Source organism: Saccopteryx leptura, chromosome 1, assembly GCF_036850995.1.
Source record: "Saccopteryx leptura isolate mSacLep1 chromosome 1, mSacLep1_pri_phased_curated, whole genome shotgun sequence".
NCBI classification, from domain to species: domain Eukaryota; kingdom Metazoa; phylum Chordata; class Mammalia; order Chiroptera; family Emballonuridae; genus Saccopteryx; species Saccopteryx leptura.
The window spans coordinates 297,488,714-297,516,385 of record NC_089503.1 but is presented as its reverse complement, the minus strand read 5'-3'; the positions used below and the strand labels follow the sequence as shown (position 1 = coordinate 297,516,385).

Below are 27,672 nucleotides of genomic sequence, written 5' to 3'. Positions count from 1 at the left end.
GCTGAGATCAGTAAACAAGACTATCACCTGTTAAGAAAACAAACAAATCAAAAAAAGAAAAAAAGAAAACAAACAAATCAAGACTTCAAAGCTGCCCAAATCCGAAAGTGGACTACAGATAACAGCTGATACCAACCCAAGAAGACCTAGGAATAACACAACTGAAAACTGGAGGCAGACAACACCAAGCCTAGACTCAACCAACTCTACAAATAAAACCCCCCCCAAACAGACAATGAGAAGACAAAGAAGTGCAATCCAAATGAAACCACAAGAGACACCTTCAGGAGATGAACTGAGTGATACGGAAATAATCAAACTTCCAGATGCAGAGTTCAAAATAATGATTGTAAGGATGCTTAGGGATCTTAGAACAACAATGGATGGTCATTATGAACACCTAAAGAGAGAAATAGCAAGTATAAAAAAGAATCAGTCGGAGATAACAAATACAGTATCAGAAATAAAGACCACAATGGAAGGAATTAAAAACAGGATAGATAGAGCTGAGGATCGAATCAGCGAGTTGGAGGACAACTGGAATGAAGGCATGAAAGCAGAGAAGAAAAAAGAGACTCAAAAAGTCAGAGGAAACTCTTAGAGAGCTCTGTGACAACATGAAGAGAAATAACATCCGCATCATAGGGGTTCCTGAAGAAGAAGAAAAAGAACAAGGGATAGAGACTTTGTCAATCATATCATAGCTGAAAACTTCCCTAAATTAATGCAAGAGAAACTCTCACAAGTCCAAGAAGCACAGAGGACTCCATTAAAGAGAAACCCAAAGAAACCTACACCAAGACACATCATAATTAAAATACCAAAGCTAAGCGATAAAGAGAAAATATTAAAAGCTGCAAGAGAAAAAAAAGTTATCACCTACAAAAGAGCCCCCATAAGGATGACATCCGACTTCTCAACAGAAACACGAGGCCAGAAGGGAATGGCAAGAAATATTCAAAGTAATGCAGAACAAGAACCTACAACCAAGACTACTTTATCCAGCAAAGCTATCATTTAAAATCGAAGAAGAAATAAAAAGCTTCCCAGACAAAAAACAACTCAAGGAATTCATTACAACCAAACCAATGCTGTAGGAAATGTTAAGGGGCCTGTTGTAAACAGATCAAAGTGGGAAAAGAATATAGCAAAAAAGGAATACACCTTTAAAGAAGAAAATGGCAATAAACAACTACATATCAATAATAACCTTAAATGTAAATGGATTAAATGATCCAACCAAAAGACATAGGGTAGCTGCGTGGATAAGAAAACAGGACCCATACATATGCTGTCTACAAGAGACACACCTTAGAACAAAAGATACACATAGATTGAAGGTAAAAGGATGGAAAAAAACATTTCATGCAAATGGAAATGAAAAAAAAGCTGGGGTAGCAATACTTATATCAGACAAATTGGACTTTAAAACAAAGGACAGGGGTCCCCAAACTACGGCCCGTGGGCCACATGTGGCCCCCTGAGGCCATTTATCCGGCCCCCGCTGCACTTCTGGAAGGGTACCTCTTTCATTGGTGGTCAGTGAGAGGAGCATAGTTCCCATTGAAATATTGGTCAGTTTGTTGATTTAAATTTACTTGTTCTTTATTTTAAATATTGTATTTGTTCCCATTTTGTTTTTTTACTTTAAAATAAGATATGTGCAGTGTGCATAGGAATTTGTTCATAGTTTTTTTTATAGTCCAGCCCTCCAACGGTCTGAGGGACAGTGAACTGGCCCCCTGTGTAAAAAGTTTGGGGACCCCTGACAAAGGATATAGTAAGAGATAAAGAAGGCCCACTACATAATGATAAAGGGAGTAATACAACAGGAAGATATAACTATTATAAATATCTATGCACCTAATATAGGAGCACCCAAATATATAAAGCAGACTTTGATGGATTTAAAGGGCGAGATCAACAGCAATACTATAATAGTAGGGGATTTCAATACTCCACTAACATCACTAGACAGATCCTCAAGAAAGAAAATTAACAAAGAAACAGCAGACTTATTGGAAACACTAGATCAACTCGATTTAATAGATATCTTCAGAATCTTTCACCCTAAAGCAGCAGAATATACATTCTTTTCAAGTGCTCATGGTACATTCTCTAGGATAGACCACATGTTAGGGCACAAAAGTGCTCTCAACAAATTTAAGAAGACTGAAATCATATCAAGCTCTTTCTCCAATCACAATGGCATGAAACTAGAAATGAACCACAACAGAAAAGCTCAAAAATTCTCAAACACATGGAAACTAAATAGCAGGTTGTTAAATAACGAATGGATTAAGAATGAGATCAGAGAAGAAATAAAAAAATTCCTAGAGCCTGACCAGGCGGTGGCGCAGTGGATAGAGTGTTGGACTGGGATGCGGAGGGCCCAGGTTCGAAATCCGAGGTCGCCAGCTTGAGCGTGGGCTCATCTGGTTTGAGCAAAGCTCACCAGTTTGGACCCAAGGTCGCTGGCTCGAGCAAGGGGTTAGTTGGTCTGCTGAAGGCCTGCGGTCAAGGCACATATGAGAAGGCAATCAATGAACAACTAAGAAGTCGCAACGCGCAACGAAAAACTAATGATTGATGCTTCTCATCTCTCCGTTCCTGTCCCTGTCTGTCCCTCTCTCTGACTCTCTCTCTCTCTCTGTAAAAAAGAAAGAAAAAGAAAACCTGAATTTGTGGGTAGCATTTAAAACGGATGGACTTTATACTGAAATCTGAGTTTCTGAGTTTTGTTGAAACATTGGAACATTTGACACAATTAGACATAGATCCTTCATTACAAAAATTGAGCACTGATTAGGCTCTTGGGCAGTTTAGACAAATACAATATAATTACTGCTTTCAAAGACCTCACAGTTTATTACTAGAGACAACCACAGAAACCATCACAGTACATTAACATCTTACTATGTGCCAGGCACTGTGTGCCAGATATTACAATAAAAATAAGGACAGTATAAGATGGAGGTACAAGGGAAGAGATGATCAATTATGTTAAAAGGAATACTGCTTTTTACCTGGCCCGTGGTGGCACAGAGGATAGATTGTAGACTTGGAATGCTGAGGTCCTCAGTTAGAAACCCTGGGCTTGTCCAGTCAAGGCACCTCTGACAAGCAACCAATGAATAATAACTAAAGTGAAGCAACTATGAATTCATACATCTTGCTTCTCCCACCTTCTCCTCTCTCTGTAAAATCAATAAATAAAATCTTTTAAAAAAAATAAAAAGAATACTGCTTTAGGAAGGCTTCAAGGAGGAAAGAGCACTTGAGCTATTTTGAAGACTAAGAGTTTTAAGAGTAAGAGTAAGGTAAAGAGAACATTTCCAGCAAAGCAGCAGCATATCCAAGGTTCTCAATTCATATTCAATAGGCAAAGATGAAGTGCAAGGCATGAGGTAGCTCAAAAAGAAATGAACTCTGAAAGTTGACTAAAGCTAGATCATGAAGGCCTGTCAAGAAAATTTCTCAGGTCAAGAAATTTGAGTCTCATCCTACACTTCAGTATCATTTCCACAATGCCACTAAGAAGACTGCTCATGATTTAACCCAGATAGAAGAAATAAAAAGGAAAAGGATATGACAGCTCACTCCTCTAATTACTGACCACTAGAGAAGCTCTACTTTTATCTATTTTATACAATAATGTTCTATTTTAATATTTTTTGGAAAAAAAATCTATTGTTATAAACAAACATTTTTTTAAAAAGCTTAAAACACGAGCCATTAAAAGATTCTTACCAAAAAATTAATGATAAAATTAGCATTTTGGAAAGATCTCTGATAACAGTGCCAAGGACTGAAAAAGTATTGAGACCAGAAGGAACCCAGAATACTTAGCTGCAACAACTGATGCAAGAAAGTAAATCTGGGTAGTGACAACAGAGAAATTCAAATATTGATATCTACTTTGTATGACGTAGGGCTATGTGCTAGTTTCAGTAGAAAGAACATAAATTCAAGAGTTATTTAAATAAAAAGGAATCATAATTGATTAAAATGAGATGGTAAAGAAATTACCAAGGAATTAAACTTGGTAGGTGACTTGAATAAATTTCTGAATAGCTGTGGTTTAAACTCAGAATAAAACCATAACACCTCATCTTCAATAGGCTAAGTGCAAACCAGGCCAAAAAAGGTATGTAAGAAGGTACAATCTAGAAAAAGCAAAGGATTAATTATGGCTATCCTTTAGGAGCAAAGGTCCCAGAGGATTTCCTAGAGGTACAAAATCAGAACCATCCTTGAATGACATCATAAACAAAAAGTCCTTAACTAGCAATATCCTAGAGAGAATCTCAAAGGTTTCACTAGTGGTCTAAGGTTAAAGCTTGGCATCTCTCCCTCAGCAATTCTAGTAGAGATCTAGATACCCAAATGATATACTGCTCACAAAAATTAGGGGATATTTCAAAATGAATATAAAGTGATAAAATATCCCTTAATTTTTGTGAGCAGTATGGAATCAAAGCAGACAAGAATATTGGAAAAATAAGACTTATGTCATCATACCTATACAATTGCTAGCCAACATACAGCCAAGAAGTTTATCAACTATCCTATTGCTCCTAGGTGAGTATGTAATGAGTTGCACAACTTCATTCGTAGTTATTCTTTAATTAGTCCAATTTCTTACTAGACTTTAAAAATAGGTTGCAAGTATTTACGTGGATACAGTTTCTAAGCATTAGGACTATTAATGATACTGAGTTTTTCACTGATTCCTAAATTGAAAGAAATTCAGTGCCATTCAAATCTGGTTTTATAACATAACCACTTTCCTTGATAATGAATTTTTAAAAAGGAACAAGGGAGCGAGGAAAGAATGGTTTAGGGAGCCCTTATATCAGGGGTCAGGAACCTATGGCTCGCGAGACAGATGTGGCTCTTTTGATGGCTGCATCTGGCTCGCAGACAAATCTTTAATAAAAAAAATATGAAACATTCTCATGTATAACAATCCATTCATTTCCTACCGCTCATGTTCATGGTTGTGGGTGGCTGGAGCCAATCACAGCTGTCCTCCAGGACAACACCAAATTTTTATTGGATAATGGGTAACGTACACGGGTCGTTGTACGGCTCTCACGGAATTACATTTTAAAATATGTGGCATTCATGGCTCTCTCAGGCAAAAAGGTTCCCGACCCCTGCCTTATATCCTTCAAATATGAATCCTATTTTCACTGCTATTCATGAGTTATTTATTTCTATCTCCTTAATGAAGAATACAATTAACATTAAGTACACAAAGTAAACTCTTAAATCCTTCAGTGAGAACTGATCAAAGCATCTTCTTTATCAAAAGAACCTTCATACCTCATTAATTATATTAGACTATGAGGCCTTAGTCATTAAAGAATAGATCAAATGCTAATTACTATTTTCAAGTATCTGACTCTAAAATATTAAACTCTTCTCTTGGCAACATGATAAAGAGCTGGTTATACATGCATTGCCAAACCTAATATTAGAAAAGAAGTGTTATTGTTATTATTATTATTGTTGTTATTAAGTGAGAAGCAAGGAGGCAGAGACAGACTCCCACATGCACCTGGACCATGATCCAACACGGCAAGCTCCAACCAGGCAATATTCTGCCCAGCTGGGCTGCAGCTCCATTGCTCAGCAACCGAGCTATTTTAGCGCCTAAGGTGGAGGCCACTGAGCCATCCTTAGTGCCTTGGACCAACTTTGCTGAACTATTTGAGCCATGGCTGTGGAAGAAGGGGAGAGAGAGAGAGAGAGAGAGAAGTGGGGGAGGGAGGCAGAATCAGATGGTTGCTTCTCCTGTGCACCCTGACCGGGAATTGAACTTGAGACTTCCATACCCCTCATGGAAACTCTACTGCTGAGCCAACCAGCCAGGGCCAGAAAAGAAGTTCTAGCCTGACCAGGCGGAGGCGCAGTGGATAGAGTGTCGGACCGGGATGTGGAGGACACAGGTTCGAGACCCCGAGGTCACCAGCTTGAGTGCAAGCTCATCTGGTTTGAGCAAAGCTCACCAGTTTGGACCGAAGGTCGCTGGCTCTAGCAAGGGGTTACTCGGTCTGCTGTAGCCCCACGGTCAAGGAACATATGAGAAAGCAATCAATGAACAACTAAGGTGTCGCAACAAAAAACTAATGATTGATGCTTCTCAACTCTCTCTGTTCCTGTCTGTCTGTCCCTATTTATCCCTCTCTGACTCTCTCTCTGTCTCTGTTAAAAAAAAAAAAAAAGTTCTAAAAGGAATTTCATGACCCGGTAGCTACATTTTTTTTTAATGGAATCTGTATCTAACTAAAACAAAAATTAGAAATTATTCTCTAAGTATTGTTAAGAGGGGCATAAGTGCTCGCATTTATAGGGGAAAAAAAAAAAAAAAGAATACATGGGGAACAGAAGTATTACCTGAGGGCAGGAAATTTCAGACAAAAGGTCCCTACTGGAGAAAGCAAGTAGCCAGTTGCCAGGGTTTCTTAGACTCCTTTGGTACTCATTTGGGTGATTATGAAATTCACAGCACACCAATCTCCACCACAGCCAGCATGGATCGCTGCAGGGAATGGGTACACAGGGGACACAGAGGGAGCAAGTTTAAGGGAAGGAAAAGAAAAGGAATGATATAATAAAAATATTTAGCTGCGATTCACTTTTTTAAAATACAGTTGTATTTCACACTGGATTAACTAAAGGCATTGCAAAAATTCTAAGATAAATTAGCCATTTATGATTTCTTCAATCTCTCTACTAATGGAATTGCCACTACTCTATTAAATTAATATATATTTTAAAAATTATATTAAAAATGCTAATTTAAAACATGAGATAACTATATTGCACAAAAGTTATACCAAGACTGACCTGTATAATTCAACATTAAATGAAACCAATTAAGACAAGGACTCTAAAAGACATAAAATCTACAAATACAAATTGTCAAATTAACTGTTAAAAGGCCCAGTTAAAACTATAATCCTCATTTCATTTCATAGAACCAGTAAAGTTACCTATGACAAGTAAACCACAAACCAAAGAGGGATCCAGCAATAAACTACATCTATATACTCAAAAGTAAACTGGAGCCTGACCAGGCGGTGGCGCAGTGGATAGAACGTCATACTGGGATGCAGAAGACCCAGGTTCGATACCCCGAGGTCGCCAGCTTGAGCGCGGGCTCATCTGGCTTGAGCAAAAAGCTCACCAGCTTGGACCCAAGGTCGCTGGCTCGGGCAAGGGGTTACTCGGTCTGCTGAAGGCCCGCAGTCAAGGCACATATGAGAAAGTAATCAATGAACAACTAAGGTGTTGCAACGTGCAACGAAAAACTGATGATTGATGCTTCTTGTCTGTCCCTGTCTATCCCTCTCTCTTACTCTCTCTCTGTCCCTGTAAATAAATAAATAAATAAATAAATAAATAAATAAATAAAGTAAACTGGAGAAGTGCAATATTTATTTGGAAAAAAAGTTTTAGCCCTGGCCGGTTGGCTCAGTGGTAGAGCGTTGGCCTGGCGTGCAGGAGTCCCAGATTCGATTCCTGGCCAGGGCACACAGGAGAAGCGCCCATCTGCTTCTCCACCCCTCCCCTCTCCTTCCTCTCTGTCTCTCTCTTCCCCTCCCGCAGCCAAGGCTCCATTGGAGCAAAGTTGGCCCGGGCGCTGGGGATGGCTCCATGGCCTCTGTCTCAGGCGCTAGAATGGCTCTGGTTGCAGCAGAGCAACGCCTCAGATGGGCAGAGCATTGCCCCCTGGTGGGCATGCCTGGTGGATCCCGGTCAGGCGCATGCAGGAGTCTGTCTGACTGCCTCCCCATTTCCAACTTCAGAAAAATACAAAAAAATAAAAAAATTTTAAAAAAGTTTTTAATCTAAATTTTTTGGATATGAGTCAACTTTAAACCAGCCAAAAATGGATTCAGAGCATCCTACATATTCTACAAAGGCCAATGTAGTATAAACTTATTTCTCGAGTCAGCTAAATATGCTTCTGAACAATTACTATGTACCACAGTACTGTGATAGGTATTAAAGGTACAATGACAAATAAGACAAGCACAGTCACTGTCCTCAGAATTCAGAGCCTATCAGGATGCATCTGCCCTTAAACAGATGACAATCTGAAGAACTAACACATATAAAGCTTTTGTTTTAATAAAACAAAGAATATATTTTAAGACCTTAAAAACTTCAAAAGTACAATAATGACCAGTGAAGACTAGCCTAGTTAAAGTTGTCTATGGAAGACGGACAATGAAAATGAAGCCAGAAAGGATGTCCTCTCATTTAGGGACATAATTTGCCTCCAAAAAAATTAGTAAAAAGATGGGTGAAGGGGTAGGTAGGAAGAAGTGTAAAACTGGAAAAGAGTGAAAAATAAAATTGCAGCCAAATTTGAAGGACCTACATCCCCTTAACGTCTCTAAATATTTTCCTTATATATTCCCTTGGTATGCATGCTGTAGTCAGAGAAAACAGATCTAATAACTATCCACTTTATATCACTAAGCTATCATTTATATGCTTTCTAAAAATTTTTCATTTATTGATTTCAGCGAGAAAGGAGGGGAGAGATAGACAGGAATATTGAGCTGTTCCTGTATGTACCCTGACCAGGAATTGAACCAGCAACCCTTGCACTTTGGGACAATGCTCTAACCAACAGAGCTAACCGGTCAGGCTGTTTATATGCTTTTATTTCATTACTGCTTTATAATTTTCTCTGAGGCTTAGATCACCATCTAACTGTCTCTACTTACGTTAAAGTTGATCTCATAAAACTTATATTCTATATTAAATTCTATTTACTTACTTGTCTACTGTATTGTTTCAGGAAGACATTCCTAGCGTTTAGTATTATTTATATATCTTACAGAACCTTCTTTAATCACTGGTAGAAAAAAATAAATGAATGACTTATCAATGAGGATATTTACAATATTTCTTAAAGATAAATCTTACATATTATGGATGTCCCCTTTTATAGTTTATTTCATTTAAATATAAAGCATCACAGCAGAAGGAAAATTTAAAGAAACTCAAATTTAATATCTAGTAGCAGAGCTTTAAAAAATTTATAATATCTGAATTTTCTGGCATTAGTATGTTTATCCCTAAATATTAATTACTAACAATAAAGTTACAAAAGGTTTACAAACAGATAACCGTAGATGAAAAAAACACTTGATGCTATGGTAGCAGTAGCAAAAGAAGCCAGCTACCCCTCTCTTAATGGTATTTTTGAGTAGAAAGAGTATATATATACAAAAAATTAAGTCTTAAAGGATAGATAACTACAGAATTCAAGATTTCGCCTGACCAGGCGGTGGCACAGTGGATAAAGCGTCGGACTGGGATGCTGAGGACTCAGGTTCGAGACCCCGATGTCGCCAGCTTGAGCGTAGGCTCATCTGGTTTGAGCAAAAAGCTCACCGGCTTGGACCCAAGGTCTCTGGCTCAAGCGAGGGGTTACTCAGTCTGCTGAAGGCCCGTGGTCAAGGCACATATGAGAAAGCAATCAATGAACAACTAAGATATCGCAATGCGCAACGAAAAACTAATGATTGATGCTTCTCATCTCTCCGTTCCTGTCTGTCCCTATCTATCCCTCACTCTGACTCTCTGTCTCTGTAAAAAAAAAAAAAAAAAAAAAAAAAAGATTTATATATTACATGCATTTTGCCTCAGTGAGGTCTAAAAATAAGTCAGTGAATTATCAGACAGAAAAATTGCCTGAAAAAAATCAAACAATAAATTACTAATCTCAAATCGTATCTGCTTCAGCTCTCAGTTTTAATAACTTGGTCTTGATATGATAACTGTTCATATTTCACTCAAAGAGAAATAGTCATTAAGTCTTCTACTTGTTACTTACATCCAATCTCCAGTCACTAATGCCAACTGATTAAATACCAATATAAAATAAAAATATTAATTACTCATCCTAAATAATATAATATACAGATCAACGTATTAAGGAAATGTTTACACTGAAAACTACATACCCAACCAGTGGTGGCGCAGTGGATAAAGTGTCAACCAGGAACGCTGAGGTCACCAGCTTGAGTAGGGGGTTGCTGGCTTGATGCTGAGTTCCCCAGTTTGAAACCCGGAGGTCACCAGCTTGAGTGTGGGATTGCTGGCTTGAAGCCCATAGTCACTGGCTTGAGTAAGGGGTCACTGGCTGGGCTTGAGCCCCTACCCCATAAAGACATGTATGAGAAGCAATCAATGAATAACTAAAGTGAAGCAACTACAAGCTGATGATCCTCATCTCTCTACTCCTTCTCTCTCTCCCTTCCTGTCTCTCTCTGTCTCTCAAATCAATAAAAGAAAATTAAAATACACCAAAAACTGCAGTATTAAGATGAAGTGCAATATACAACACACAAGTAAAAAGAAACAGAGAAATTATGCTTCCATAACTTCAAAGAACTGCTGAGTCAAAGGATTTCCAATAAAAGAACCTCCTATAGTAACCTCTGTCAGAACAGGAGAGGCTGCTAAGCATGTTATAGCTCATTGTCTGTATTCATTGTTCTATTATTGGATTTCCTAAACTGGTTAAACTGACAATGCTCCTGCATATGGAGCAAAAGCATTTGCTGTATTTTGTCAAACCTTTCGAATTATGTGTATTTCTTACAATCTTTGAAGTCAAGGTATTATTAAAGTGTACCCAGCAAATATTTTAAGGTCAATTTAAAAAAAATTTAAAAGGGGGAGTCATATCCTGGAACTCCTACAGGTCTACCATACCATGCTTTTTACTTAAAAAATTTTAAATTTCTTTTGAATGCTGATGAACAGGAGACGCCAAATCTTTTTCTCCTGCAAACTACTACCTTCTTTATTTGATCCAGCTAATAACACTGTTTTGTCTTTTTCCAAATAGCCCGATATATGGAAAAGATTTATATAGGCGGATGGGGATCCTCAAACCCCTCAGCGAGATCTTCTGAGCATGGCTTTTAAGATACCAAGAGGCAGAAAAAGCCCCATAGAGATCAGGGGAACTACCAGCTTTTAGGATACACCCTTAAAGGCTCCAACGCCCCAAAGGGGTCTCATAGGATGCCATCTGGGTCCTGCTTCAATAGTGGAAAGGAAGGTCATTGAGCTAAAGCCTACCAGACTTACATGCCTCTGCTGTGAGGAAACAGGGACATTGGAAGGTATGCTTCCCCCTTGCTCCTCTAAGGGAGGGTTCAGTCTCTTCCAGCCCTGCTCCAGCCACCTATGACCTAACCTTGCCCAAAATGCTGGGGTTTGCCACTGAAGGCTGAAGCTGCCCAGGGCCGTCGGCCCCATCTACGACACTGTGGACGAGCCTAGGGTATTTCTTCCAAGAAGCAGGTAAACTGATCTCATTTGCACAAGGGCCACTTAACTATGTCTTGCCTGAATAGTCAGGTTTCTTATTCTTCCCTTGAAGATCTCTGTTGTGGGTGTTGATAGTCCTATTTTCTGCTGCTTTGTTTAATATATAGTGTTTCCTTTATTCCTCCTACCTCAATGCCCCACTCATATTTCAGGCTGGGACCTACTCCTAATTTAGAGCTCTCTTTCCCCCTTTTGCCAACTTCTATTATGAATTTACCTTTGCCACCCAGCTTAGTGTATCCCAAGGTTCTCTTTACCAAGCCACAGTCGCAGAGCTCCAGGGAAAAGCAACTTGGTCTCATCTCTCCAGGCAGAGACCAGAAGCTCCATCTCCACACATGCTGCAGATGGCTTTTCCAGTCTACCTGAATCATTACCAGATAGAAGCAGCGGTCATTGGGACTTGGACGTGAACTGCAAAGTATAGAATTGTGACAACAATTCCAGTGCCATGCGGACTTTTCCTGGATGTGGACTTTTCCTGGACTCCTGCTCCTTGGGACAGCTCCTAACAGACGGAACTGGTTGGGTTGCATTTATCAGGGACTTGGCATGGTGTTGGGGCCAACTTGGACTTGGTGAACTTGTTAAGGACACTACTCTTTAATGGATTCTTGCTGTTTTGGCCAAGAGTTTGCTTAAAGGCTTTAATCACTGTAAAAAAAAAAAAAAAATAGAAGACTAGATAAAGAAGAGGTGGCACATATACACCAGAGTATACTATTCAGCCATGAGAAATGATGACATCGGATCACTTACAACAAAATGGTGGGATCTTGATAACATTGTACGGAGTGAAATACGTAAATCAGAAAAAAAAACAAGAACTGCAGGATTCCACACATTGGTGGGACATAAAGACGAGACTGAGAGACATGGACAAGAGTGTGGTGGTTACCGGGGGGCAGGGGGAGGGAAGGAGGGAGAGGGGGAGGGGGAGGGGCACAGAGAAAACTAGATAGAAGGTGACAGAGGACGATCTGACTCTGGGTGATGGGTGTTCAACATAACTGAATGACAAGATAACCTGGACATGTTTTTTTCGAATATATGTACCCTGATTTATTGATGTCACCCATTAAAATTAATAAAAATTTATTTATTTAAAAAAAAAAAAAAGAACCTCCTAAGGGGTACTGCAGCAGGATGGTGAAACACCATAAGTAATAAGGGCAATGTTGAAAGCTGAGTTTAAGAATATCAAGGCCTGGCCGGTTGGCTCAGCGGTAGAGCGTCAGCCTAGCGTGAGGAGGACCCGGGTTCAATTCCCGGCCAGGGCACACAGGAGAAGCGCCCATTTGCTTCTCCACCCCTCCACTGCACCTTCCTCTCTGTCTCTCTCTTCCCCTCCCGCAGCCAAGGCTCCATTGGAGCAAAGATGGCCTGGGCGCTGGGGATGGCTCTGTGGCCTCTGCCTCAGGCGCTAGAGTGGCTCTGGTCGCAACATGGCGACGCCCAGGATGGGCAGAGCATAGCCCCCTGGTAGGTAGAGCATCGCCCCATGGTGGGCGTGCCGGGTGGATCCCGGTAGGGCGCATGCGGGAGTCTGTCTGACGGTCTCTCCCTGTTTCCAGCTTCAGAAAAATGCAAAAAATAAATAAATAAATAAAAAAGAATATCAAGCCATTAGGTGGGAACAACAGCCTGAGCAGGAAGCATAGAAAAATCAAATTTAAAGGGTGCTGGATCAGTGACTTAACCACTCAACACCACCTGACAAACTTTTAACCTTAGACAAATGACACATATAACATTTTAATAATTACCTTCTGATAGACAGGAATAAATCCCTTCTGATTCTAGAATGATGATATTACAACATCCAATGGACCAAGCATCCAACCCTTTTTTTACCTAAAGTTTTCAAATCAACGTCCGGAAAGTAACTTTCATAAGACTCAGAACTGGTTTACTTGGAAGTTAATCTGAAAGAAATGGGCACCTGCTCAAATTTCAGATACTTCTACATAGTGTATATACTAGCCAACAAAACGAAACAAACATCCTACTGTTAAAATTCTGTAGTGCATTAACTGAAGAATAACCACACAAAAAACACTCACATTGCTGCCAGATTAAACATGTAGTGTAAATTAGATCATAAATTTAAAAAAAATCTTCATAGATATCTAAAAGATATCCAAATTCATGTATCCAAAACCAAACTTTTTTTCCTCCATTGATTTGAGAGAGGAGAGAAGCATCAACTTGTTATTCCCCTTAATTGTGTATTCACTGACTGCTTCTTGTAAGTATCTTAACCCACTTGGCATGCCAGGTCGACACTTCATCCCTTGAACAACCCGACCGGGGTTCAAAACCATACTCTTGATCTTCATCCATAAGCCTACACCTCCAGCGGTCTTCTCCAACTGAGTGAACAGAACTCTACTTTATCAGCTACTTGTATCAAAAACTTTGTAGTCATCCATGACTGCCCTCTTTTGCTCTCACTCACATTTCATCTGTCAACAAAATCCTGTGATTTTACCTTCAAAATACATCTAAAACCGGACAATATTTCAAAAACTCCACTGCATCCATCTAGGTCCAAGACAATATCTTTCTCATCTGGATAGTTAACACTCTTAATTGGGCTCCTGTTTCTGCACTTGCCCTGCTATTATTTATTTCCCACGTGGCTGCAGAGATATCCTTGGCTCCAAGCTTTCCAGTGCATTCCAATCCTACTCAGGTAAAAGCCAAGTCATTACACTATCCCACAAGTTCTGGCCTTTGATCTTATCTTCTATTCACTTCACACTTCACTCCTCCTGTTACTGGTGGCCTAGATATATATCAGAAATAACAAGCAAGCTCCCACTTCTGGATCTCTGCCTTTGCTTCCACCAGTCTTTCAGATCTCTTCTCAAATTATGAACTTTTCAATTAAGGCTTCTGGATTCAACAGATTTAAAACTGCAAATCCCAGCCCCACCTCTGGGCACTTTTTACACCCTTTCCTGTTATTTTTTTCAGTAGCACTTACCACAAACTGATATAATGTACTTCACTTATTTATTTACTATCAGCATCCTCTGATTAAGATGTAAACTCCACTGAGGGCAGGGATTTCTTGCCCCAGCAACATGGACCAAAGTAGCACTAGTAAATATTTGTTAAATAAATAACTAGTATATCTAGTGTCAAAATAAACATTATGGAAGATTACTTTTTATAGATTACTGTCAAGTAACCAAGTTACCTTAAAATATCCAAATTTATAAAAGTAAATTTATTTATAATCCTAAAAGGTAACATTTAACTCAATTTTTTTTTTCCAGTAGCCTAATCCAAGTAAAACAAATCTCACAAATTTCAATGGCAGAATACAGTAGTTCTATAAGTAGGTTACATCCTGTGATCCTACCCATGCTTCTTATGCCAGGATGGGAATCATTGAAGTTTCCAAGAGCTGAGACCATATTTTACCCATCTTTGTATCTCTAAAGCCAAGTGCTCAAGACCTGGTACAGTATACATAAACTTTCAAAAAGTTTATTGAACTTTACCATAAAAATAGAAGATATAAATAACTAGCTTATCGATTATATAAAATTTTCATTTGAGAAAATAATTTGACAGTCTATAAAAATCTATGTTGCACTTCCTTTTAAAAATGTCCAGCTTGACCTGTGGTGGCGCAGTGGATAAAGCGTCAACCTGGAACCCTGAAGATGCCAGTTCAAAACCCTGGGCTTGCCTGGGCAAGGCACATATGGGAGTTGATGCTTCCAGCTCCTCCCCCCTTCTCTCACTCCCCCCCATAAAATGATTCAATAAAATCTTTTTTTTTTTTTTTTGTATTTTTCTGAAGCTGGAAACGGGGAGAGACAGTCAGACAGACTCCCGCATGCGCCCGACCAGATCCACCCGGCACGCCCACCAGGGGGCGACGCTCTGCCCACCAGGGGGCGATGCTCTGCCCCTCCGGGGCGTCGCTCTGGCGACCAGAGCCACTCTAGCGCCTGGGGCAGAGGCCAAGGAGCCATCCCCAGCGCCCGGGCCATCTTTGCTCCAATGGAGCCTCGCTGCAGGAGGGGAAGAGAGAGTCAGAGAGGATGGAGAGGGGAAGGGGTGGAGAAGCAGATGGGCGCTTCTCCTGTGTGCTCTGGCCAGGAATCGAACCCGGGACTTCTGCACGCCAGGCCGACGCTCTACCACTGAGCCAACCGGCCAGGGCCTGATTCAATAAAATCTTAAAAAAAAAAAAGTCTGCCTGACCAGGTGGTGGCTCAATGGATAGTGTGTCGCACTGGGATGCCGAGGACCTGGGTTCGAGACCCTGAGGTTGCCAGCTTGGGCACGGGCTCACCTGGCTTGAGCAAAAAGCTCACCAGCTTGGACCCAGGGTCTCTGGCTCAAGCAGGGGTTACTCGGTCTGCTGAAGGCCCGCGGTCAAGACACATATGAGAAAGCAATCAATGAACAACTAAGGTGTTGCAATGAAAAACTGATGATTGATGCTTCTCATCTCTCTCCATTCCCGTCTGTCTGTCCCTCTCTCTGACTCTCTCTCTGTCCCTGTAAAAGGAAAAAAAAAAAAAAGTCTAGTACAGCCATGGCTGTATAGCTGAATTGATTAGAGCATCATTTGTCAGTTCAATTCCCTGGTCAGGGCACACATAAGAACAGATTCATGTTTTTGTCTGTCTGTCTCTCTCCACCCTCCCCTTCCTCTCTCGCTAAAAATAAATATAATAAAAATTAGCCTGACCAGGTGGTGATGTACTGAATTGAGCATCAACCTGAGATGCTGAGGACCCAGGTTTGGAAACTCGAGGTCGCTGGCTTGAGCGCTGGGTCTCCAGCCTGAGTCTGGGATCATAAACATAACCACATGGTCGCTGGCTTGTGCCCAAAGGTCACTGGTTTGAACCCAAGGTCGCTGGCTTGAGCAAGGGGTCACTGGCTCAGCTGGAACCCCCAGTTGAAGCATGTATGAGAAGCAATCAATGAATAAATAAAGTGCTGCAACTACGAGTTGATGTTTCTCATCTCTCTCCCTTCCCCCCCCCTCGCACACACTAAAAAAATTTTAAATTTTTTAAATTTAAAAAAATGAAATGTCCAGTACATGAACAATTATAGACCTAACAGCATTCATCTCCAATTACACGCTTAATTTCATTAGCAATTCACTTCCATGACCTTATCTGACACCATGTCCTAAAATTGGGCCTATTTCACCTCTAAAATCTTAAAACTTCAATATAATACTTTCAGAAAAATCTCCAACCTTCCAGTTCTCTCATTTGTTTTTCTCAACTGCTCTTCCACCTAGATAAATTTCCAATTCTTGGATGGCTCTCTCCATTTCTCCCAAGGCTATACAGCTCCTTCCTTCCCTTCCCTCCCCCCTTTCTCCTTTCCTTCCTTCTGCAACCTAAACCATCCCATCAAACACTGTGAGGCAATCTTTAAACTCTCATTACTTTGCCATTCAGTCACAAGATTCTGCCAAGTGCTCAATACTTCCTAATCTCTTTAACAAATATTCCAAATATTCAGCAATTTTCTCAGACGACCCCTCTTTCTAGTTGTTCTTTCCGCTTAGTTTAAGCAACTAGTTAAGAACTTAGTTTAAGTTCTAGGTAGTTTCTGCTACCTAAAACCTTGGAACTAGCATGGATCTTGTCCCTTTCCAAGTCTGGTAAAATTTCCCATAAATCCATGGGATACTGACATCCTTCCAATACATTACTTTTCTATTTAAATTCATCGGAGCCCCTCTGTAGACTTTCTATTGCCACCCCAGACAACTGCTACTAATCCCTAGACTTCAAAAACCAAACTGGTAGCCCTGGCCAGTTGGCTCAGTGGTACAGCGTCAGCCTGGCGTGCAGGAGTCCTGGGTCTGATTCCCAGTCAGGGCACACAGGAGAAGCGCCCATCTGTTTCTCCACCTCTCTTCCTCTCCTTCCTCTCTGTCTCTCTCTTCCCCTCCCGCAACCAAGGCTCCATTAGAGCACAGTTGGCCGGGGCACTGAGGATGGTTCTATGGCCTCTGCCTCAGGTGCTAAAATGGCTCTGGTTGCAACAGAGCAACACCCCAGATGGGCAGGCCAGGTGGATACGGTTGGGCACATGCGGGAGTCTGTCTGACTGCCTCTCCTGTTTCCAACTTCAGAAAAGTACAAAAAACAAAACAAAACAAAAAAAAAACTGACAAGCAGGCATCTTTAGTGATCATGTCCTTTTGTGTGGAACTCTTGATTAGCAGTCATCTCATGGGATGAAGTTCAATTTCCTGAACACAGCAAACGAGGCCCTCTGACACATAATTTAGTTTAGTGCCTATTAAAGACAACAAGCCTGACACAAGATATTAGTTCACTCCCTGATCATATCTTTGCTGTACCTATAATTCTTTGCCATTGCTGACACAATGATAAATAAGAACTGGGCCAAACCAATTCTCCCTCCCAAGAATCTGAAACTTGGAAGGAAAGATCACAAACTGAGAATTGTGAGAGATGGGACAGCACCCTAAAGCAGTAGTTAACATGCAAAAGCCATTTTGTCCACGGGGGACATTTTAGCAATGTGTGGAGATATTTTTCATTGTTAAGACTGCTATTGGAATCTAGTGGATGGAGATCAGAGATGTTGCTAAACACTCTCAGTCTACAATGTACAGAGCAGCCGTTCACAACAAAGAATTATCTCGTCCAAAATATAAACCGTGTTGAGGTTCAAGAACTCTTCTAATGAGGTTCTAGGAGCTGGAACCTTCTAATGAGGTTCTAGTTCCTGTACTTTCCCTTATTCTGTGACTCAACAGCTTTCAGTTATATTTACCTTTTTACCTAAGTTAAACAGAGCAGGGTTTTGTTGTTTACAGACAAAATAACCTTCACTGGCACAGAAATCCTAGTTCAATCATCTGACACACGTGTACACTTTAAACCAGTTTCTCAACCTCAAACCTATTGACATTTTGACCAAATACTTCTTCGCTGTGTAGGAATGGGCTGTGTGCATTGTAGGATGTTTAACAGTGTCCCTGGCCTCTAACCACTAGATTTCAGCACCTTAACCCTATCCCCTCCTCAAATGTAACAATTAGAAATGTCTTCAGACATTGCCAAATTTCCCCAGAGGAGCAAAATCACCCCTGGTTGAACATCACTGCTTTAAACAGTACATAGACTCCCCTCAGGTGTGATGTATGTCTGTCCACCCAACTCCTACTCCCCAGTAAACCTTGTTGTACCCATTATAGGATGCCTTGAGCCAGAGCAGAAGCGGGATTATTTGTATCTGAATCTTACCTACCCCTGTACAGGTTCTGGCTTAAATACACCCCATCTTCCAGCTTCTATTTTCCCCTTTGCTTCTGCTCAAGCATAGGTATACACACACACACACAGAAAAAGATAATGAGGTCTTAAACTGAAAAGTAGCTCCTGCTCTTATTTCCTTTCTGATAATTATTATAACTTTTCTTTAGAACTTTCCATTCCCTTGTGAAAAAAGACACCCCTAAGAAAGCTTCCAAAGTATATTCTGGCCTGACCACGCGGTGGCCCAGCAGATAGAGTCAAACTGGGATGTGGAGGACCCAGGTTCGAGACCCCAAGGTCACCAACTTGAGCGCAGGTTCATCTGGTTTGGGCGAGACTCACCAGCTTGGACTCAAGGTCACTGGCTTGAGCAAGGGGTTACTCGGTCTGCTGAAGTTCCCACGGTCAAGGCACATATGAGAAAGCCATCAGTGAACAACTAAGTTGTCGCAACGAAAAACTGATGATTGATGCTTCTCATCTCTCTCCGTTCCTGTCTCTCTGTCCCTATCTATCCCTCTCTCTGACTCTCTCTCTCTCTGTCTCTATAAATAAAATAAATAAAAAAGAACCAAAAAAAACAACAAAACAAAACACAAAGCATATTTTGCACCAATTACAGTATGAAAGATCAGGGTAATTTCTCCTTTCAAGACTTCCTGTTTCACTTCTCTTAAAATGTAACAACTCCAATCTCTAACCCACCAAATAGGCAAATGAAATCTGCAAATGGCCTCCCTCTCCTTTCCTCCTTCTCCCCAACTCACACCTATCAGCTCCAAGTATATAAACTAATTTTATTAACAATACAAGACATACTTGGGACAGAAACTAAACAATTAGGCAAAAAACAAGTATATAGATTTAAATATCTCAAATAGTTCAGCATTTACTCAAAGCCTATTTCTTTTCTTTTCTTTGGCAACCTCGGGGTCTCGAACCTGGGTCCTCTGCATCCCAGTCCAACGCTCTATCCACTGCGCCACCGCCTGGTCAGGCCTCAAAGCCTATTTCTCAAGCACCTATATCCAGGTAACACTGGTCTGGGTTTTAATCTTATAATTTCACCATACTTCAATCTCAAGGCTCAGAGTAAACACTTTTTTTCCTGGTGGTTCCCAGATAGTCTTATTCCCTACTGAAAGACCCCCAATTTTCCTAGTCCTTCTTTCCAGGATACCATAAATCCCACATTTATTCAATGATTTGATTACCCATTGCTTCCTAAAAAACACAGGTAAACTACAATAAGATTGTGGAATAGAATGTTGTCTCAGTTAAAAAACAAAAAAAAGCAATGTGAGGCAGAGTCAGTTGATTGGTGCCATTCATCCATTCATTCGAAAAATAGGTTAGAGCCTTGGCTGGTTGGCTCAGCAGTAGAGCGTTGGCCCAGCCTGTGGAGGTCCCAGGTTCGATTCCCGGTCAGGGCACACAGGAGAAGTGCCCATCTGCTTCTCTACCCCTCCTCCTCTCCTTCCTCTCTCTCTCTTCCCCTCCCGCAGCCAAGACTCCATTGGAGCAAAGCTGGCACCAGAGCTGAGGATGGCTCCATGGCCTCTGCCTCAGGCGCTAGAATGGCTCTGGCCAAAACGGAGCAACACTCCACATGGGCAGAGCATCGCCCCCTGGTGGGCATGCCAGGTGGATCCCAGTAGGCCGCAGGCAGGAGTCTGTCTGACTGCCTCCAGGCTTCTAACTTTGGAAAAATACAAAAAGAAAAAAAAAAATAGGTTAGAGCATCCTCCCAATATTTAAAGGTTCTAGGTTCCATCCCACTTTAGGGAACACAGAGGAACAGATGAATGTTTCTCTCTCCCTCCCTCTCTCTCTCTCTCTCTCCCTAAAACCAGTAATTTCTTTTAATTAGGCCTGACCCTAGGTGGTACAGGTGACAGAGCATCGACCTGGGACGATGAGGTCACCAGTTCGAAACCCTGGGCTTGCCCAATCAAGGCACATAAAGGAAGCAACTACTATGAGTTGATGCTTCCTGCTTCTTACCTTTCTTTTTCTTTCTTTTTTCTTTCCTTTTCTTTTCTATCTCTCTTTCTCTCTCTCTCTCTCCTCGCTTTCTAAAAATCAATAAATAAAATCTAAAAAAACTTTTTCTAAAATTTTTTAATTAAAAAAAGAGTTGAGTGTCCATTATGCTAGACTCAAAACAAAAATCCCTGCCATCATGGGATTTACAGTCAAGTGAAAAAGACCAACAAACAGCAGATATATACTGAGAGATGAGAATGAATGCTATGAGAAAATTTGGTCAGTCAGTAAGGCCCCCTTGGAGAAGGTGTCATGGTTGCATTCACTGGCAGTATGTACTATCTACTACTGAGAGGTAATACGTTTTAACTATTTCCTGTTAAACTGTATTAAACTGTATTTCAGATGATCACATCAATATATGTAGTGACATCTTCACTACTAGATTATTTATAAAATTAAGCTTGACTCAGATAATTTCAAAAGTTCATTCCTGCTCGAATAGCTATTACCTCCTTGTTTCATCTATTGTCAACCTTTAGGTTTATAAATAACATAAAAAGATGACAGCAATAGCAGTAAGAGTAACCAAGAATATAAATGTGATACTCTTCAGTCACCTGAGTTGTTTCAAAATATGAAATAACTAAAAAAGTGTTTCAAAATCTCTCTGAAAAAAAATCCTCATTACTAGTTAGAACACAGATATTAGCAATCATACAAATTTTGCATATGTGGGTGTTGTCTATTTTGTGCAGTAAGCCATTACCCCAACTATTAATTTTTAATAGTCCTTTCTCAACTGTTCTTCAAGAGAAACTAATGCTTTAAGGCACTCATTGATTGAATTAACTTGCCTCCCTTGCATCTACATAGAATGGAACTATGTATTCTCACACTGGGGAGAGTGAGAAACATTCTAATCATTTTCTGTAGGTCTGAATAAGCTTGTCGATCTAAACATAAGAAAGACTGAAGGACATCTGATAAGTCAAACTTTTTACCTAAATAATAAATTAAAAATAAAGATAAAATTTTCTTCCAAAATACGCTATTCATATGGACCCTGTGTACAATTTTAAAAGAAACATTTTAATGAATGGTAATAATAAGAAATGTATATTCATAAATGCTGCTGTTACTTATTACTTTAAGAAATCTGTTATCTCTTATTCAATGTTATGAGGAAAATATTTGCCAATTCACAGAAATATTAATTTTGTTCCCCAATATATAACCTGTGATATACAACGATCTGTAGAACCAAGAATTGTCACTACTATACAAGAATATCATGTACCCTAGTCTTTTTCTACAATGAGTTAAAAGTAATCATTAACTTACAGACAAAAAAAAAAAAAGAGGGAAAAGGGTCATAACCATGCGCTTTGGATTCGCTGTTAACAACTTGGAAACAAGTTCCTACATTTAGAGAAGCCAGGAGCAAAAAACTGCCAGCTTTACTGAGTCATGTTTCTAACTAAAACCACGTTTAAGAAATGGCAAGAACGACAAGTCCTGGGTTTACCACCACAGATGTTGACTCTTGTGAATTTATGAGTCTCGGATTTAAAAAAGCAACTGTTTTTGTGAGAATGACGTGGGGCTAAGATGACTCCAGATAGAATTTGCCAAAGCTGGGAACTGTTTACCTGCAATAAATCCTAACTGTGCAAACGGGCACACCCTCCCTTGCACCCGCGCGGGCACGGCGGGGTGAATTCAGAACAATAAAAAGGTTATCATTTCAAGATAAGCCTCTGCCAGAAGAGCCCACGCCGCGCCGGGCGCCCCGGGTGCCCCGGGTTAACGAAACCACTCGGCCCCGAGTGGAGGCGAACACCGAGCTCGCGCCGTCCTCCTCCGGAGCCCGGGCAGCAGCTGACGCCAAGCCAGCTCGGGTCTCCGCCGGGACGCCCCCAGACGCCCCGCGGGGGCGGCCCCAGCCCACCGCCTTTCGCGGCTGCCCTCCGCGCCGCTCCTCGAGCCTGCCGCCGGCCAGGGGCGCACTTGTGAGGCCGACTCCGGGCGCCGCCCGCGAAGGGAGAACCGGGGCCCCTCCGGAGCGGGGAGGCACAGGGTCGCCCCTGCACGGCTGTCAGTCCCCGCCGTCCCTGAGGCCGCAGGTCGGGTGCGGCCAAGGCGGAGGCGCACTGGCCCCCGCGCCCCAAGCTCTCACTGACCTGGAGAGGTGCTTCAGGATCTGCTTTTTGATGAGCCCAGCCATGGTGCCGAGGCGGGAGGCGCCGCGCGCTCTCTCGGTTCCTCACTGCGTCCTCTCTTCGTGGCCGTCTCCGCTGTGTCAGGGTCAACCCGGCCGAAGGAGAGAAGCCTGGGCACTCACGCCCGGGAGAAAACCGAGGCCCGGGCCGAGGCCGCCGCCGCCGCCGCCGCCGCCGCCGAGGACCGGGAGCATCTCGCTCAGGCCTCCGAACCCACCGCCGGCGCCATCTTGGCTGCAGCATCACCTAAGAGACCTGGGGGAGGGCGGGGGCGATTCGGGCTCGCCGGCGCGAGCGCGGGGCGGGGCGGGGCGGGGCGGGGCGGGGTCCGGGCAGGCGCGGTAGGTGTGCTGTTCCGCCACCCTTCCTGTCATCCCGCGGTGTCCTCCGCTGCCCTGATGCTATTGGGTGCTTTGACTTTGAATACCAAACTTTCTGGTGTTTTAGTCCACCTTCCCCACTGTTCCTGTTCCTATCTCCATCTTAGAGTCTCCTCCACATCCTACTTCTCCTTATCCTCGGCATTATCTCTACAAATTTTTCTGCTTGCTTAGCACTGTTTACCTATTCAGCTTTCTTCATATTCTTGCCTTCAGTTTCTTTACCTTTGCTAAAATATTCTTTCTGCTTTCCTGGCTAAATGCTACAATGTTTCATCTGGTATTATAATACTAAGAAAGTAAAAGTTGACATCGTTCCCTAATAGAGTACAGGATCTGGGAATTAAATGGCCTAAGTTCAAGTCCTGGCTGTAATATTTTCTAGTTGTGTAACCTGCAGAAAATAATTTTCTTATTTTTAGCCTCAGTTTAATCCTCTATAAAAATGAGTTAATATCAGCCTTACCCCTCACTAGATTGTTGTATAAAGATGTAAAAATTTTTAGATCATTGGCACTGGCCAGTTTGCTCAGTGGTAGAGCGTCAGCCAAGAGTGTGGAAGTAACGGGTTCGATTCTCAGTTAGGGCACACAGGAGAAGCGGCCATCTGCTTCTCCACCTTTCTCTATCTCTGTCTTCCCCTTCTGCAGCCAAGGCTCCACTGGAGCAAGGTTGGCCCCCAGCGCCGAGGATGGTTCCATGGCCTCTGCCTCAGGCACTAGAATGGCTCTGGTTGCAACAGAGCAAGGCCTCAGATAGGCAGAGCATTGCCCCCTGGGTTTGCAGGTGGATCCCGGTCGGCACATGCAGCAGTCTCTCTCTCTGCCTCCCAATTTTTCCCTTCAGAAAAATACAAAAACAAAATTTTTTTTTAGATCTTTAATGGATGTAAAGAAATTAAGATGTTAATTTTCACTTGAAAATTTCCGTTAAAAGGAAGGAATTGTTGAAATAGTAAGGAGAACTGTTACAGCTCTGTGGCTGCAATCCACCCAGCCCCAAACCAAGATTTTTTCTTTTTTCAGAGACAGAGAGTCAGAGAGAGGGATAGACAAGGACAGACAGACAGGAACAGAGAGATGAGAAGCATCAATCATTAGTTTTTCGTTGCACGTTGCAGCACCTTAGTTGTTCATTGATTGCTTTCTCATATGTGCCTTGACCACGGGCCTTCAGTAGACCGAGTAACCCATTGCTCGAGCCAGAGACCTTGGGCTCAAGCGGGTGAGCTTTTGCTCAAACCAGATGAGCCCGCTCTCAAGCTGGCAACCTCGGGGTCTCGAACCTGGTCTTCCCCATCCCAGTCCGACGCTCTATCCACTGTGCCACCGCCTGGTCAGGCCCAAACCAATATTTTTCTAAGGTAAAAATGACCATCCAGTAATGTCTAAAAGAGGAAAAGAAGTTACACTACTTCTGAGGGATGTATCAGGAAGATGTGTGGGTATGTGTAGGGGAGAAGGGGTAGTGTACACATTGTACAACCCCTGTCCCTTTATGAAGAAGGGAAAGAAGATATATTATGTGTTGACTATTTACTCACTTAATATTTACCATGTACTATAAAACAGGCATTATTCAAATAACTAGGGATGCCTAAATAAAAACAAACATGTTTCTGCCATCAAAGAGTTAACAGCCTAGTGTGGAAGGTAAATTGCTAGTGCTAAAACCTTGAGCTCTGTCATTAGACTGGTTCAAATGCTGGCTCTGCCACTTGGTAGCTGTATAAACTTGGGCAACTTATTTCTATCTCTCAGCCCCAGTTACCATATATGACTATTGAAATAATTATATCTAGTTCAGAATTTTGTGAGGATTAAATTAGATTATGCATGTAAAGTGACTGTCTAGCATACGTCAAGCTCTCAATAAATCCTATTATCATTAGCATAATTGAAAACAGAAACAAAATACTATGAGAACACAGAGAAGAAAGTGATTCATTTCTATCTGGTTAAGTCAGAGACAGATTTACAGTGGACATATTTCAAAGATGAGAATGTCAGCTTCAAGTGTTAAAAGACCTGACTCTGAAGTCAAAGCCTTGCATTTGAAACCTATCCCTGTAGATTTTTAGGTGTATGATCATAGCAAAAGTATGTGATCATCGGAATGATTGTGATTTTTTCCCTATGTGATCATTGCAAAAGAATCTCAGAGCCTCATGGTGCTATTTACCTTCTTGAGGTTGTTGTAAGGACTAACCAAAGTAATGAAGGTAAAGTACTTACACAATCCCAGATACAATGGAATGGTGGCTATTATTATTAATTCACTAGGCAGGATAAGATGTTTCAGAGAGGTGAAACACAATTATGAAAAAAAGTTCAAAGTTCGTGGCTTCTAAATAGCAAATGGCTTAATGTTTTGGCTGGAACAAAATCTATATTCCTTTTCAAAGTAATAAGTATCAATAAACCTCACAGGTTAATAATTGTAGTTATAGTAAAATTTTTTGTTGAGAAAATACATGGTTATAATTTAAATTTTACTCTCTCTGGATTGAGAACACGTCACAAAACCACCATAAATTCTGAATTTTAAATTAATTTACATTTTTGTTAATTGCTATTTCATTATCAACTTTTAAAAAGTTAAAAAAATGACTGTCATTCAAATATACAATTTTAAGGCCAGTAGGCACGGCCACCATCACAACCACCTGGCCCGTGCAGATTCGCATTTGATTTGGATAGACAGTAATGAAACAATGGAGCCAAGAACTGGTGGGCCATTACCTTTAATCCTAGCTCACACCTGGCGAGTGAGAAAATACACACAGTGAGAAAACATTTCCTTTTCCATTCAGGGCTCCCAAAGCCACAGATTTATCCGAATATTCCTAGAATTAAAGATTTCTACCTCACTAGCCTTATTCACCTCTGTTCCCCATCTCCTTCTCTCTGCACAAACTCTGCACAAACTGGCTTCTCCTTCAGCACTCCGCCATCTTGGCTGCCTCTCCTCTGCAATGCTGATGACAGGATCTGAGAGAGAGAGTCCCGCCCCCCCCCCCCCGTCTTATCTTATAGTGTAGAAATTAAAGCCTTTAAGCCAATATACAAATAAGAAAGTCTATGATACAAAGTCACTTATCTGAGGCATAAATGGGATTCCTTATAAGAGTGCACCACCCTGCATCATGCAACAGTCAAGGGTGTGGGGAAAAGCTAAGTGTTGAAAAGATCTTAGTATTAAAAGGGTGGGAAAGGCTTAGTCTTAAAACTAAGCCTTAGAGCAGGGGTCCCCAAACTTTTTACACAGGGGGCCAGTTCACTGTCCCTCAGACCGTTAGAGGGCCGGACTATAAAAAAAACTATGAACAAATTCCTATGCACACTGCACATATCTTATTTTAAAGTAAAAAAACAAAACGGGAACAAATACAATATTTAAAATAAAGAACAAGTAAATTTAAATCAACAAACTGACCAATATTTCAATGGGAACTATGATCCTCTGACCACCAAGGAAAGAGGTGCCCCTTCCAGAAGTGCGGCGGGGGCCGGATAAATGGCCTCAGGGGGCCGCATGTGGCCCGCGGGCCGTAGTTTGGGGACCCCTGCCTTAGAGTATAAGGACTTTGCGAGCTTACGGCCTGTCCCCCACACCCAATGCAAACTATAAGCAAGCAAACATATATATCATATTTACAAACTTATTTGACTAACAACAATGAACATGCATCAAAGATTTCTTAACTCATATTACTTAAGAGCCAACATGATAGGGTATAAAGCTATATTCACTTATTACTATGACAAGTAAATATGTGGTACATGTCCATTACATAGTTATAGGAGAATTATGTTTTTAACTGTTATAAAATTACACATTGCCGGCCCTGGCCGGTTGGCTCAGTGGTAGAGCATCAGCCTGGCGTGCAGGAGTCCCAGGTTCAATTCCCGGCCAGAGCACACAGGAGAAGCGCCCATCTTCTTCTCTACCCCTCCCCCTCTCCTTCCTCTCTGTCTCTTACTTCCCCTCCCGCAGCCAAGGCTCCATTGGAGCAAAGTTGGTCCGGGCTGAGGATGGCTCTTGGCCTCTGCCTCAAGCGCTAAAATGGCTCTGGTTGCAACAGAGCAATGCCCCAGAGGGGCAGAGCATCGCCCCCTGGTGAGCATGCCTGGTGGATCCCGGTCGGGCGCATGCGGGAGTCTGTCTGACTGCCTCCCTGTTTCCAACTTCAGAAAAATACAAAAAAAAAAAATTACACATTGCCAAAGTATGTATTTGAAAAGTAGTATTTGCATGCTTGAGATTAGTTGTGATAAAACCTGGGAGGAAAGAGAGAGTGTCTAGTCACTAGTGTGTAGGTAAACAGTCTGAGTTTTTACCAAACAAAACAGTCTGTGCTAAAGCTGACTCATAGAGTCCATATGAACCAATTGTGTGCATCTCTTATTGACTCTGTGATCGGTGTTT

At 41.6% G+C, this 27,672-nt stretch overlaps 1 protein-coding gene across 2 annotated transcripts in view; it reads right to left on the bottom strand.

The window, feature by feature from the left end:
* BLTP3B (bridge-like lipid transfer protein family member 3B) overlaps positions 1-23,116 on the bottom strand; it is a 108,360-nt gene extending 85,244 nt beyond the window's left edge. For both annotated transcript variants that reach the window (XM_066357027.1, XM_066357034.1), the window contains exon 1: positions 22,826-23,116. In XM_066357027.1, coding sequence (XP_066213124.1) covers positions 22,826-22,869 — 44 coding nt within the window. In that variant the 5' untranslated portion in view covers positions 22,870-23,116. The remainder of the gene's footprint in view (positions 1-22,825) is intronic.
* Positions 23,117-27,672: the final 4,556 nt, after the last annotated feature.